Raw genomic sequence first — 15,290 nt, forward strand, 5'->3', positions numbered from 1 at the left:
TAAGCCCTAGAAGAGGCCACTGCGTTGGTGCTCTGGGACTTGGACCCTAGCTCGAGCTAGCCAATAAACTCCTTTGCCATTTGCAGCCTCGGTGACTCTGCCTCTCTGTTCCTGGGGCCGAGGGGAACCGGCTCTAACAAGTTAACTAAGCAAAGGAGGAGGAAAGAACATTCTAAGCAGTGAGAAAAGAATATGGAAAAGCTCTGTGGCAGAAGGAATATGGCAAGTACAAAGGACTAAATGAATGGTTTAGTGTGGGTGGAGTGGTGAGGAAAGAGGAGCACAGTAAGAGATAAAGCTGGAACCATGAAGTGCATTGTAATATGTATAAAAGTGTCTTTATCCTAATGAGTAACTAGAGCCAGTGGAGGCATTTGGGCATGGAGTTTTTAATAATTAGATTTTTGTTTTAAAAGGATAACTCTGGCAAAATTGTGGAGAATGGACCTGTGGGGATCATAGGATACAGACACATTCATTAGGAGGCTAACTGCCATGGACTAGGCAATAGATGCTAGTAGCTTGAACTAAGTTATTGTGATGGGGAGACATGAATGGACTTAAGAGATGTTAGGAGGTAACATAGGATTTGGTGATAGAGTGAATATGAGGTATGAGGGAGAAGGCAATATCAAGAATGACCTCATTCATAGGTTTCTGAATTATATAAATAACTAGATAGCAGTGCCAGTCACTGAAATGGGGAACAAAAGAGGAAAACCAGGTTTTGATGGAGATAGGTGAGGGATGGGGAGGGAGGAGGAAAGATCATGAACTCAGTTTGGGACATGTTGAATCAATGCTTCAGACATCCTGAAAGAGATACCAAATAAGGGTACAATCTGGAGACCCAGAGCTCAGAGGAACAATCTGGGTTAAGATTGGATATAGGTGTGTGAGTCATCTGCTTTTAAGTGCTATGGTGTCATGAAAATGGATGTGATCACTTGGAAAGAAGAGGGGATTCTAGGCTTAAGTCTTTAGAAATCTCAACCTCTCTGATGGCAAACCAGAGGCAGACAAGCTTGAAAAGAAGCTAGTAAGGTAGCAAAAAAATCAGGAGTGTGTGATTCAATGTGTTAGCCAATGGAAATGCGCTAAGGAGAAAGATATGGGGAGTCAGTTGCTGTTGAGAGATCAATCTGGATGATGACTGAAAAATATCTAATGAACTCATTGACAAGAAAGTCACCGTGAGCCACAGGCAACAGCTATTTTGCAGAGTGAAGGGACAAAGGCAGATTAGAGTGGGTGGAGAAGTGAGAAAATGGTGATATATAAATGGTCACCTCTGAAGAAGTTTGATTATGAAGAAAGGTATGGGGTAGACTTTGGCTTTACCAAACCACTTTATTGTGTTTTTTCTATTTTATTACTTTTTACATTCATCTCCTTCTGTTTGTTTCCTTTGGATTTATTCTGTTGTTCTTTTTGTAACATAAATTAGATGATTAGCTTGTTAAATTTCAGCTTTTTATCTAATGTAAACATTTAAGGAAATTTACCTCTGCATGTCAATTTAGCTGCATTGTTCAAGTTCTGATATGTAGTGTTTTTATTATCACATTCTAAGTATTTTCTAAATTCCATTGTGATTTATTCCTTTACATGTGTTCTTAAGTGTTCTAAAAATCTCTAAATGAACCTTTACAAGTTATTATTTTTAAGGAGTATGTAGTCTATAAAAGCCCAATTCTTCAAAATTTAATTATAGCTAACAATCACCACTATATGCCATGTAGCCAATCTAAAGATTTTATATCAATTATATAATTTAATCTTCACAATAACCCTATAAGAAAGGTACTGTTATTGTTCTCATTTTTATAAACAGGGAAATAAGCACAAAGAAGTTAAACAATATATACCCAGGTAACTTTACCAAGTTACACAGAGCTGATAAATGATGGAGCTGTGCTTTTTACATTTCTTCCCTACTTTAGCTTTTATTCTTAGAATGAATTGCAAATAAAGCCCTGAAATTTTGAGGTGATCAATTTCACTGAGGTATAATTTATGTAAACATACTGCATACATTTATGGTGTACAATTCCGAGTTTTGAGAGAAGTATACAACCTATAAAAACTATCACAACAAATACAGAATATTTCCACACCTACTAAATTTCACCCTGCCCCTTTTATGTAAATCCTCCCTTCTGCTCCAGACCCCAGGGAACTAGTGATTTGCTTTTTATGACCATAGGCTTGCATTTTCTAAAATTTAATATAAATGAAACGATATACTGTGAGCTAGTATTTGTCTGACTTCTTTTTATTCAGCATACTGATTTTGAGATTCATCCATGTTGCTGTGTCAGTAGTTTGTCCCTTTTTTTTAACTGCTGAGTAGTGTTCCTTTCTATGGATATACCTACCATATTTTGTATATTCACTTTTGATGAATATTTGGGTTAATTTCAGTTTTGGGCTATTGTGAATAGAGCTACTATGAACATTCATATTCAAGTTTTTGTGTGAAGATATGCTTTCATTTCTCTTGGGTAAATATATAAGAGTATAATGGGTAGATTTTTTCCACAAGTTTTTGTTATCATTTTTCTTTTTTTGAGACATGGTCTTGCTATGCTGCCCAGGTTGGTCTCCAACTCCCACCTCAAGTGATCCTCCTGCCTCAGCCTCCAGAGTACACTGGGATGACAGATGCACGCCACCACATCTGGCTCCTATAATGGTTAGATTTTATGACAGGTTTATGTCTTACTTTTTTAAAACTGCTAAACTGTTTCCAAAATGTAAACTTTACATTACTAGCATCAGTGTAGGAGTTCCAATTAATCCATATATTTTCCAATAGTTGGTATGGTCAGTCCTTTTTAGTGTTGATAGCCGATGTTTAGTTGTAATTCATTGTGACTGTAATTTTCATTTTCCTGATAGTAGTCTTAAGCATCTTTTCGTATGCTTTTTGGCCACACATATATCTTCTTTTGTGAAGTGTCTGTTCAAATCTTTTGTCCATTTTTATTAGATTTCATTATTGAGTTCTAAGAGCTCTTCATATATTCTGGATACATGTACTTTGCCAGATATATGTGCTGTAAATATTTTCTCCCTGTCTGTGGCTTGCCTTTTCAATATTTGTCTTGTGAAATACAGAAGTTTTTAATTTTGATAGTCTCATTTGTCAATTTTGGTTCATGCTTTTTTGTTTCCTAAGAAATTTTTGTCTTCTGTAAGAAAACAAAGATTCATCCTGTCTACTTCTACAAACTTTAGCTTTTACAGTTAGGTCCAGGATCTATATTAAGTAGACTTTATAGTGTAAGAATCAATGTTCATTTTTTCCCGTATGAATACCCAATTATTCTAACACCTTTTGTGACAAAACTCTCTTTTCCCCATTAAGTTACCTTGGCATTTTTGTAAAACATTCAGTTGACTATATAAATGTGGTTCTAATTCTGGATTCTCTATTCTGCTCCATGGATGTGTATGTCTACTTTTTTCCCAGTATTACACTGTCTTGATTATGGTAGCTTTGTAAGTCTTGAAATCAGGTAGTGTGATCCTCCAACTTTGTTCTTCTTTTACAAAATTATTTCAGCTTAGTATTTCCACATATATTTTAAAATCATCTTGGCAATTGCTACCAAAAAACTGGTGAAGATTTTAATAGGAAATACATTGAACGTATAGGTCAAATTGGGGAGAAGTGACATCTTAAAAATAATGAGCCTTTCTGAGTATATTTTTCCATTTACTTAGGCCTTTAATTTCTATGTTTAGTAGTTTTCATTGCAGAGGTATTACACATCTTTTATTATTTATTCCTAAATATCTTAATTTTTGCACTATTGTAAGTAGAATCATTTTTATATTTCATTTTCCAATTGTTTTCTGCTAGTACATAAAATAGTTATATACTGCAAACTTGTTAAATTCATTTATTCTTGCAGTTTTTTGTAGATTCATTTAGGATTTTTGACTTTACCAATCATGTCACCTACAAGTAAAGACAATTTTACTTCTAATTTTTATTTTATTTATTTATTTATTTATTTATTTTGAGACAGAGGCTCACTGTGTTGCCCAGGCTAGAGTGCCGTGGCGTCATCCTATCTCACAGCAACCTCAAACTCCTGGGCTCAAGCGATCCTCCTGCCTCAGCCTCCCGAGTAGCTGGGACTACAGGCATGCGCCATCATGCCCGGCTAATTTTTTCTATATATTTTTAGTTGTCCAATTAATTTCTTTCTAATTTTAGTAGAGACGGGGTCTTGCTCTTGCTCAGGCTGGTTTCGAACTCCTGAGCTCAAACAATCCGCCCGCCTCAGCCTCCCAGAGAGCTAGGATTACAGGCGTGAGCCACCGCGCCCGGCCTACTTCTAATTTTTAAACCTTTTTCCTTGCCTTATTACAATGGCTAGGACCTCCAGCACAATGTTGAAGTACTTTGTCCCAGGAAATAAACTTTCAACCTTTCATCATTAAGTATTAATATAAAATTGGCTGTAGATTTTTTGTAGATGCTTTTAATTAGATTGAGGAAGTTCCCCACTTTTCCCTTGTTTGCTAGAATTTTTTTAAAAAATCATCTATGGCTGTTTAATTTTGTCAAAGTCTTTTTTGTGTCTGAGATGATCATACGATTTTCTACTTTACACAGCAAATATAGTTTGTCATACTGATTTTTTAATATATTTAACATAAAACTTATTTGTAATATCCTTTTATTATTTGAGTAGATCTGCCAAAGATTTTTGCATCTATGTTCATAAGAAATATTTGTAATTATTTTTCATAGTGCCTTCATCTGATTTTGGTATCATTCAGTTCTCACAATAATCCTATGGGGTAGACATTATTATCCACAGTTTTAGAAATAGGGTTATAGGCACAGAGAAGTTCACAGGTACAAAGAAGTTTAGTCACTTGCCCAAGGTCTAACAGCTGGTAAGCGGTTGAGTTATGGTCTCAGTCATTATGTCTGATTACCTCTAATTTGTTGAGTGTTGCTTTAATGCTCCAGTATGTGGTCAATTTCTAAAAATGTTCCAAATGTTAATTTTAAAAAATATAGCCTGCTGTTGGGTATACTTTTATAGTGTTCTATAAATGGTCATTTTTGGGTATTTCCATATTGATCTACATCCATATTTCCTTGATCAATGATGTTAAAATTTCCAATAAAACATTAGGTTTGTTTTCTCTTTGAAGTTCTATTAATTTTTGTTTTCTTTTGGTTAACATGGCATAATATCTCGTTTTCCTATACTTTTATCCTTTATTTGTATTGAGTGTCTCTTGTAAATAGCATATAGCTGAACTTGTTTTAAAATGAAGTATGACACATTTTGTTTATGCTAGAGTATTAAGTTCATGACACTGGAATATTTTATTTTTTATTTTCATGCTATATTAATTTGATCTTTCTCAAGATTTTTTTTGTTGTTGTTGTTTTTGTTGTTACCATGTTGTGGACAAGCTCTACCCTCATCCTATCACCATTTTCATTTCCCTCTCATAGTTCGAAAGTGATATACTTTTGCTTTTCTTTTGAAAGGTATATTCAACCTAAAGTTTAACTAAACACTAGCACCTTATAATGTTTACTCCTCCAAATGACACTAGGACCTTACAATGCTTTAACCCTGTTATTTTGGCTTCCTTATTTCTATGCTGTTGTACAAGATTTTGGTTTTCTCAATTTTTTTTATTCCTATAAATTAGAAATTATTTCATACATATATCTTGTTTATATTTACCAGGTTACGTAACATTTTTCTCTGCTCACCATTCCTTCCTGTATTTTAGACCTTTCTAAGATCTATTGTTTAGATCTTCTTTTGTGAGGATCAATTAGTAACAAACTGTTTTTGTATCCACACGCTTTTATTTCATCCTTATTGTTGGCAGTTTCATTATGGGAAGAATCTTAGGTTTCAGGTTACTTTCTTTCATCATTCTGAAGGTGTTTTACTGTCTCCTGGATTCCTTAGTTGTTGAACACTACACTTTTTATTCTTTTGTAATATCTTTTCTCTAGTTGCTTTAAAAATATTTTCTCTTTGGTGTTCTGAAGTTTTGCTCTGTGTTCATTTTCACAAAGCCTGTCTTGGACTGACTAGGCTTTCTGATTCTGAAACTTGCTGTCTTTCGTAAATTAGGGTAAACTCTCAGCCATTATCCCTTTGAATAACTTCTCTAAAATTTCAGTTAGACATGTGTTAGACCTGTTCATTCCTAATTCTCTCTTAAACGATTTAAAATATAATCAATCAGTTATTTCTCTGGGTGATTTTTTTCTGAGATCACCTAGTTCACTAATTTCTTTTTAACTATTTAATCTGTTTAACCATCCATTTCAGTTTCTTTTTCATTTTTAAAAATGATTATGGGCCAGCCATTGTGGCTCATGCCTATAATCCCAGCCACCTCAAGTGATCCTCATGCCTGGCCAAAGCATGAAGATCACATGAGGCCAGGAATTCAAGACAGCCTGGGCTACAGGGTCATCTCTACAAATAAAAACATAATAATTTCCAAATGTGCCAGTCAATTTTGAGTTTTATATTTCAAGTGTTTAATTTCTTAATTTATATAAGTGAATAATTATTTTATACTATGTATTTGATAATTCTGATATCTGCAATCTTTGTAGGTAAGATTCCCAGTGATTGTTAATTTTGAGCTCATGTTTCTTGGAATTTTATTCGTCAGGATTCTGGTTTTAAAGAACCTTCTTCCACAGATGATTTGCATTTGCTCCCTTCGGGAGCTTGAGCTTACTATCAAGTAAGCATAACGTTACTTTTCAGGTTGGATCTCCCGACCTCCCCATCCTCCAATCATAGAAGTGATGTGAACTCAGGCTTCAACCTGTGTGAGAACAAGCTTGTTGTGCACTCTCAGGGAAGATTTTTCTTTTCTCAATTTGTACCCTCTTCACCCAGAGCCAAGGCAGAGACAGTCACAAATCCCACTATCAACCTCTGAGGACCTGCTTATTTTCCTACTTTAACCACTGAAGGTGTACACTTTAATGACTCTGGTATTGTGCTAGAGGGAATGAGGTCTTCAATTAGACCTCACCAAAAGGTACAGGCTGCAATATCACCTCCCTACACCTCCAGTACATAAAATTAAAATCTGGATGGTAGGCTAGCAGGAAACAGCTGATAACCACTCTCATCCCCAAGTCAAAAATCTGTGGTATTTTATCATTCTGCATTTGTTTTTGTAGTTTCTGGCCTTTGAGGAATTTCCTTCCTTACCTGTTCGATCATGCATTGAAAAAGATTAAATACTCTCTGCAGCATTGTTATGCATTTCTCTGAGTCTCTGGTCAGCCAGATGGCCCTGGCTTCTACACTTGTTTACACTGGGAGGTAAGTTAGGCATGATGGCTCATGCCTGTAATCCCAGCTACTTTGGGATGCTGAGCTGGGAGGATCACTTGAACCCAGGAGTTTGAGACTGCAGTGAGCTATGACCGAGCCACTGCACTCCAGCCTGGGCAACAAAGCAAGATCCTGTCTCTAAAAATAAGTAAATTAATTAATTAAAGTAGGAGGTAAGAGTCATGTGCTGTGGATGAAGGGAGAATAACGGGTTTTCTAGATAGTGGAAAAGGTTTGAAACAGTGTAAAAATGGGAAAGCATGTTAGAGGAGCACTAAATAATAAGCAAAAAAGTAATGGTATCCAGGAAAGTTTGTGGTATAGGAAGAGATTACCTGACAAGACTTTATAGCACTTGAGCTATACAGTAGTCTCACATCTGATACATATTAGCCATGTAACCTTGGACAAATCACACCCTTCCTTCTACATATTTCATGGGAGTTGTGAAGATAAATGTCATAAGCTGCTTTGAAAATATTAAATTCATAAAATATAAGGGATGTCTTTTGCCATAGATACGTATATGGAACTCTGGCCTCACAGTCTCAGAAAAAATAAGATCAAGTTAGCAAATAAAACACAGCTTAGTTGATTCAGTTTATAATCACAGTTATGGATAAAAGTCAACACTGCACTAAACCACTATTTCCACTATTAGTAAATGACTCATGATATGAAACTTGTTACAGACTTTTCTATTTAGTAGAATTTGTTGAAACCAAATTAGCAAAGCCCTAATTACTATGGGCCATTTGCCATGATATAAAAATAGGTTTGTTAAGCAAAACTCTATATTATATGGAATCTTTTAGGCAGAAAAGATTCCAGACAGTACATGAATAATTTACCTCAAATGTCCATCAAAATAAAATTAACCTCCACATATTAGATGGCTAAATATTTTCTAGATCTTTTATATTATCATTCAATAATATAATCACCACTGTTCTAGTTGCTATGAGATTAAAAATATAATAACTTTTTTTGATAAAATAACTTCTATCCTCAAGGAATTTCCATTTTAAGCACTGAAAATACTTTTGTAGGAAATCACAGAATATAACAAAATGAATGTACCTAGAAGTTGAATTGCATGTTATTTCAAGTGCCATCAATCTTTGGAAAAATACATCCAACTAGCAGGGACTATAATAGCATCCACGGATATAAGAGTTAAGATTTTGAATTTAATTTTCCTAGTTGTTTTGGCATTGTGATTAAGTCACTATATTTTATCCTGATTAAGCAACTGGCACTTGTATTACAAATAAAAGGAAAAAATGTCAATATGTCAAAGATGAACTCATTGATTCTGTCATGTACCACAGCACTCCAAAGATGGTATACTACCAACTCTCATTTTAAGTCCTTCTACATGTTCTGATGGTGGATAGCATCAGTTTTAAAGACTGAAGTTTCCTCTGGTAGAAGTACAGGAGTGTGAACCCTTGTCTGTTCTACTGATCCTGCCAGAAAAAGTTCAATATACGTGTTTTTAAGATTAGTGTACAGGTTTTTTTTTTTTTCTCCTCAACTATCTGCTTCTAGGAGGTTAAGTATGAGAAGTTGAGAAGCCTAACTGTTTCAGAAAAAGCTACTTCCCCTTATCTCAATTCCATTCGAATGTAGCCACCAAAAGAAAGTGGTTTAGGCAGTTCTTAACTTTTCAAAAACTTTATGAGTTTTAGAGCACTCACCAAAATGTGTTCAAAGTAGTAATAGTTACTTTACAGACTATTTTTATATTGATCTGTGGTTCTTTATAACTAAGTCCTTAAAATTACTTTTAATTAGTGATCAACAAATGCTTTAAACGAGTCAAAAGTCAAATGGAATTGGTATTTAATATGACAACTAGTAAAGATAGAGTAAGTTAGTAATCAAGTAGCACAACTATTCAAAAAAGATATAGAAGCTTTTGGTTTAAAATATTAAATATCAAGTAAGTCTTGTATTAATATTTGTCACCACATAGACTTTTTTACCGCTTTTCTATAATATGAAGAACTTACTAGGAAAAGCTTCATTAATTCAGAATGATCAATGGGAAGTATTTCTAGTTGCCTGGAATTGATATAAAAATCTGAATTCTAATACTATTAAATTCAGGTTCCTGTGGATTTTTTCTAATGAATAGGGAAACAATTTCTGGCTAAGATCTCTCTTTTTAAACAGGTTTTCCAAAAAGTCAAAAATTTGTTCTTTTAGGTACAGGTATGTATCCTAAAATTCTTAGTTTGAGTATAAAAAAACAGGGACAAACAATCCACACCCATTCTAGGAGACACTGCAAAAGAAAAAAGCTTTAGCCCAGCTTCTTTCCAAATTATATTTTCTAGGTTAATAGAGTTTTATTGCTTTTTAAAAAATTACAACACACAAACAAAAGATTCATTTAACAGAGGACTTTTAGACTTTAAATTCTTCCTCACTAGCTTGGAATATTAGCAATCAGAAGTCTGAAGACCCAATCTAGATCCTCTGTGTATTTTATGCTGTAGAAGCGTACTTTTAGAATTTTAAGCTTAAATATAGATTTTTTTTTCCTATTGTGACAGTCTTTAGCCACTTTGTTTACCTCCGGGTGAGAGATACTGACTGGGAGAGGGTACAAGGCAATCTTGTGGGACACTGAAAATTCTTTACATCTTAATCTGGGTGGTGGTAACATGAGCATATATATGTAAAATTCCATCTAGCTGTATATTAAAGATTGGGCACTTCATGGTGTGTTATACCTCAAGAAGTAAAGAGAATGTTTATCCACTTTATGAAATGTCTACCAACTATTTTACAGAGAATCATTAAAATGATTTTTTAAGGGTATAGGGAAAACCAAGTTATCTGATGTTCAAGGCATAGATTGCTAGTCAGTTTCAGGTAAATTCACTACTAGATCTGAAGCTAGAGTAAGGCTTCAGTGATGACAAGTCACTAACATTCAAAAATGGTGGCAGGAAGAATATGATGTATCAGTTTAACCATAAAGGACAGAAGTGTTAATAATAGCTTAAACAACTAGAAGATCAGAACATCCTCAAATAAGTGATGTGACTATGGCATGATTATCTGATTTATGATTACCCACCCTTTTTATTTCTGCTTCTTACTGTTTGGATTTTTGTCATTGTATTGTTTAGGCTCCCAAAGGATGGAGAACGAAAAGAATTAAAGTTAAATTAGTTTTGTTACTATTAATATTTCAACTATTGTTTTTTAATGTGCTAAACAGGAGAATTATAACTGTGATTTTAAAATTATGCATTCTACTTCCTATTTATTAAAAGAAAAAGGGTTGGTTTATGCAGGAAATATAAACAATCTGCCTCAAATGTTTTTTACTTTTGCTTGGAACTACATTAATTCTCATCGCCTCCAATAGCCTTTGAGAGGATTAGCTGCATAGACCAATATTGTTCTATATTAGTCAGTATTAAGCATATGATGTCACCTTGCTTCCTCCCTTCCTCAAGCTTTTCTTTTGGGGGAAGGGAAATTTTGGGGGGCAACCCTCAAAATACTGTGGCTTAAATACCACAAGCTGACACACATGACAACCTTACACTCCCAAACCTGTTTGAAATGGGTCAAATACCTAAGCGCTGCAGAACAATGCAATCCAACCAGCAATTCCCCATAAAAGAGAAAGGGGGTGTGATTAGGTTTCAGATATTAAGCAAGTTATTGCAAAAGCAGTGTGATTTGTTTCCGCAATAGGCACAGGTTAAGCTAGTATTTCTCTCTTAATTAGCTCCCAAAAAAGACTATGCTATGCGAGGTAGAATAAATCTCCAAAGCATGAAGCAACTGGGACAAACATTAAGGGCTTTATGGAGGTCCTTACACTGAACCTCAGCATTGGTTATTGATCATTAACCCTGCTGGGGAACTATCAAACGGAATTTGTGTGAGGCTTATCGAGCCACAGGAAAGCAGATGCAAGAGGGAATATAAGCTTCTAATAAAAGAAACGCAGCAACAATAGCAGAGGAACAGCTCTCTCTGCCTGGTGACGTAATGGCTGGCAGCAGTCCAGCTTCAGCAGAGCTGCTGCTACCTCAGCATCCAACCTCCCTCAACACAGTCCAGCTTCGGCAGAGGTACTGGGGCTGCTACTTCTTGCGATGCCACTTTGTTGGTGCCACCAACACCTTACCTTAGAGGGCCAGAACATCGAACAAAGGGTTGTCTTGCTGTTTTAAGTTTACAGAACACACACATTCTCACTCGCTCCCCCCCAAATTACCTCAGGAACCGAGTCAATCAGCGGCTTAAGTTTAGGGCGAAAACACTGGCGCACACTCCAGGCATGCCTCAGTTTCCCCATGCTGGTCTCGAGTCCGCCCCTCACTGTCCACCCCCACCCCCACCCCCGCCGGTCCTCAGCGGGAGTTGATCCGGGCGGCCCGCTCACCCGCCCGGGCCCCGCATGCTGGTCCTCCCGCCTTACCTCCGCCAGGTAGAGGTTGAGAAGACAGAGCGTGGAGAACTGGAGACAGGAGGGGAAGCAGTAGAGCAGCCAGTGGGGGAAGAAGTGCAGGTGAGCGGGCGGCCGGAGCAGGGGCAAGGAGCCGCTGAGCGAGAAGGCGGCGGAGAAGAGGGTGGTCCTGAGCGCTGCCCACAGGAGACAGAGGAAGAGGCAGAGGCTCTGGTAACTCAGCCGCCGCTCGCGATACAGGAGCAGCCGCCACAGCTGCAGGTAGGCAAAGGCGAAGAGCGCGGCGTAGAGCACGGCGTGCAGGACGCTCAGCGCCAACTGCACGGAGCCCGGCACCGCGGCGCCTGAGGCAGCAGCGACGGCGCCTCCGCCTCCGCCGCCCCCGCCGGGCGTCGAGGGCTCGCGGCCGGCCGCGGGGGCGGCAGCGGCCGCGGGACCCGGCACCGACACCCTCATGAGGGGGTTAGGGGGTTGGCGAGGGAGCGCGGGAAGGAAGGGGCCGGACTCAGAGCCGCCGTCGAGGGGAAGGACTGTCCCCTTACCCCCCACCCACCCCAGCCTCCAACCCCAGGAAGCGCCGTGACGGGACTCGGAGTCCCGCGCAGAGCGGCCGCGGCTTCCCCCGATCCCCCCTCCTCTTCCCCCCACCCCCCGAGGGTCTCGGCTCCTCCTGCTGCGGCTCGGCTCCGTAGCTGCAAAAAACAACTCTCGGCTGGAGACAATCAGCTGAGAAACCCGAGCATTTGAGGCGCTCGCTCCGCACTGTGGGCTCGCGCCGATTGGCTCAGGCTGGCACGCCCCCTGAACGCCGTGCTCGGAAGGCCACTGGCTGCAGAACCAGTCGCTCGGGGACCCCGAGATCTGATTGGGTATCCTCTTTCTCTGCTTTCTCCCTGCCTCTGCTCCCCACCCACGCTGCTGATTGGCCCAGCTATTGCACCGCCCGTTCGCGCCGGCGGGAGGACTCGGCACTCGTCTGACACCAGGGGCGGCTCTTGCTCCGCCCCATGTGCTTCCCGTTGGTTGGAGATTCCCTCACGTAGGGAGCACGAGGAGAAGGAGGAGCCTTGCGGGTTGTTTTTTGCCCAGGAGGCCGACTCCGCTGGGCAGGTGGCGGCCTCAGGCGCGGAGAGCAGGAACGCCACGCTCTCACCGGTCGGCGAAGCGGTTCCCGGCTGCCTGGCTAGCCTGGCGCGACCCCGCCTTCTGCATCCTTCTCCGTGGTTTGGCGGCAGGAGGGCTGCCCGGGTCCCTGCCCGCAGGTCTTGCACGCATGTCTCGGGCAGGTAGGTGGCGGCGCGGATCCTTGAGGCTTGGGGCTGTGGTTTCTGCCTGCAGAAAGGGGGATTCAGACCAAGTGGCTTTCCTCTAGCAGAGGCTGCACGGCCGAGCTCTGGCGTCTAGCTCACCCCCGCTCCGGGGCCCCAAAGCGGCCTCACCTGGAGCCTTATGATGGGGCGTTTTGCTTTCTTCTTTTTTCGCTTCGTGAGCGGCGGGAAACAACGTGAGCCCTGGGGATGGAATGAAGCCACGGGTAAACCGAGGCTCTTAAGTAAAAGACCCTCTCCAGGGAAATGTCCTTTAAAGGAAGAATGGTATTATTATCAGATGGATGTCGAAGCGAGCTGTGAGTAGGGCTTCTTTGAAACTTAGAATTGGGAAACATAGTCTGTGCATAAGTTTGGCGGAAAAGGCAGAAACAGACCTGTAAGTCTTTGATTGTCTGGAGAGGGAGTAGAATAGTCCGTGTTCCTTAAATTCCACATGTATGGACGCCTCAGTGCTGTATATGGTAGATGGTGGCGCTATTCCTGGGGCTGAGAGAAAATAAATGCTGTTGCGTTGCTGCTGTAAATAATCTAGGAATAAACAGATCTCTTAACCTATATTGTGCCTGACATAACGTTTGTTGGCTCTTTTTTTGTATTTGGTAATAAAATGAGAAAAGTAGTGCAAGATTGAGAGGAAATAATTTGTGTTATCCTTAGAATGTACGGCACATTACAAATTCAGTATCCTTGTGAAAGACACCGCTACATTTACTGGAGCAATCAAGACCCAACCTTTCCTGCCTGACCATCCTTTGTCCTGTGCTTTGCCCAAGAAGAGTGTTGCTCTCTTTTTTCCTAGCTAAGTGTTCCACAGGGAACTTTAAAGTCTATTTTGTACTCCAGATTCTGAAACAGTAGTTCACCTAGGCACCAGACGCTGGTGTGGTTTGAGTTCTTTATAGGTGTGTTGACAAACTGTGATAAATGTACAAGCCTGGCACTGTGCAGTGGACATTCCTCAGATGAAACATTCAGCAGAGGAGTGCAGTGTACAGGAGGGTACAGCTTTCTGTAAGAAGTTAACAGGCCTAATCCAACGTCTGTGCTTTGGAGAAGGATCTCATGTTTATTGAAACTTAAGAACTTCACCTCATGGATTCTTAGAGAATGTGGTTAGGGCAGTACACAGTTCTGTATGGGACAAAGTGCTCATGACAGTAGTGAGGTAATTGATTGTGGTTATGTGCTTAAGCACTTAAGTATAAAATCAGAGTTATGTGATTTTAGGCACTTGTCAAAACCCTGGACACCACATATTGTCTGGCATGGCCTATTTGTGTATCTTCCATAATCAGTGAGGTGCAAATTTCAACTCGTGAATAGACTTTTACCCTCCCATATTCTCCACTTAAAGTGGTAGTAAACATCGGGATAGTACCCATACTAGTTTTAAATCTTTGCTTGTGAGACTTCCCACCCCCCCATGTGTCAGAGCAAGTCTGGATAGCCTCCTCCTTTCTCCCTCCCTTTTTGGGGGATGAGTGTGGGGAGTACAGATAGAGGATTTTCCTCCCAAATGTTTTGAAGGGGCTCTAAAGTGGAGAGATATCGATTCCTTTTGTTGCCTCCGTTAAGTCTTAAATAATGAACTGTGTTGAGATCTAATCAGCATTTTATTTGAGGCTGGTTCAGTGAGCAGGTTGTGTTCTTTAGAAGCAGCATTAAACTCCAAGTAAGCTAACTTTAGACAGAATGTTCTTACAGGAACTTTGTAAGCATTATATGCCCCATTTGTTGCAAAATAAGAAATGTGTCTTTTTCCAGAGACTAGTGCCCACAATCTTGATACAATTTATTTAATAGTTATAGTTGTTAATTTCCTCTTTTTCCTGATCGGGATAGCCATTAATTTTATGGTTACTCATAAAGGAATTTTAGGGCTATAAAGGGAAAACTAACCAAGGTTCCCCTAGAAAAGCTTGCTGCCAGATATTCTAAAATTTAAATGTGTCCAAATGCACAAAAGTTGAATATTGTTCTGAGAGGGCAGATTGCTCTAGCACAGTAGTCTTTCAAACATGTAAAAGCAGAGAATTGTTTGCCAAGTATTACTATAATATAAACAGTACCCAATCCCGAAATGGGATTGCTCTAGCTAAAGAGGGCTACCAGCTGTTCCACCTGCCTAAGGAACACATAAATACAAATCTTCAC

The 15,290-nt window shown here is 39.4% G+C and overlaps 1 protein-coding gene across 1 annotated transcript in view; it reads right to left on the reverse strand.

Moving 5' to 3' along the window:
- GPR137C (G protein-coupled receptor 137C) overlaps nucleotides 1-12,261 on the reverse strand; it is a 70,467-nt gene extending 58,206 nt beyond the window's left edge. The window contains exon 1 of the mRNA XM_012663824.1: nucleotides 11,818-12,261. Within this exon, the coding sequence (XP_012519278.1) occupies nucleotides 11,818-12,261 (444 nt within the window). The remainder of the gene's footprint in view (nucleotides 1-11,817) is intronic.
- Nucleotides 12,262-15,290: the final 3,029 nt, after the last annotated feature.

The sequence above is a fragment of the Propithecus coquereli genome, unplaced genomic scaffold, assembly GCF_000956105.1.
Source record: "Propithecus coquereli isolate 6110/MARCELLA unplaced genomic scaffold, Pcoq_1.0 Scaffold83, whole genome shotgun sequence".
NCBI classification, from domain to species: Eukaryota; Metazoa; Chordata; class Mammalia; order Primates; family Indriidae; genus Propithecus; species Propithecus coquereli.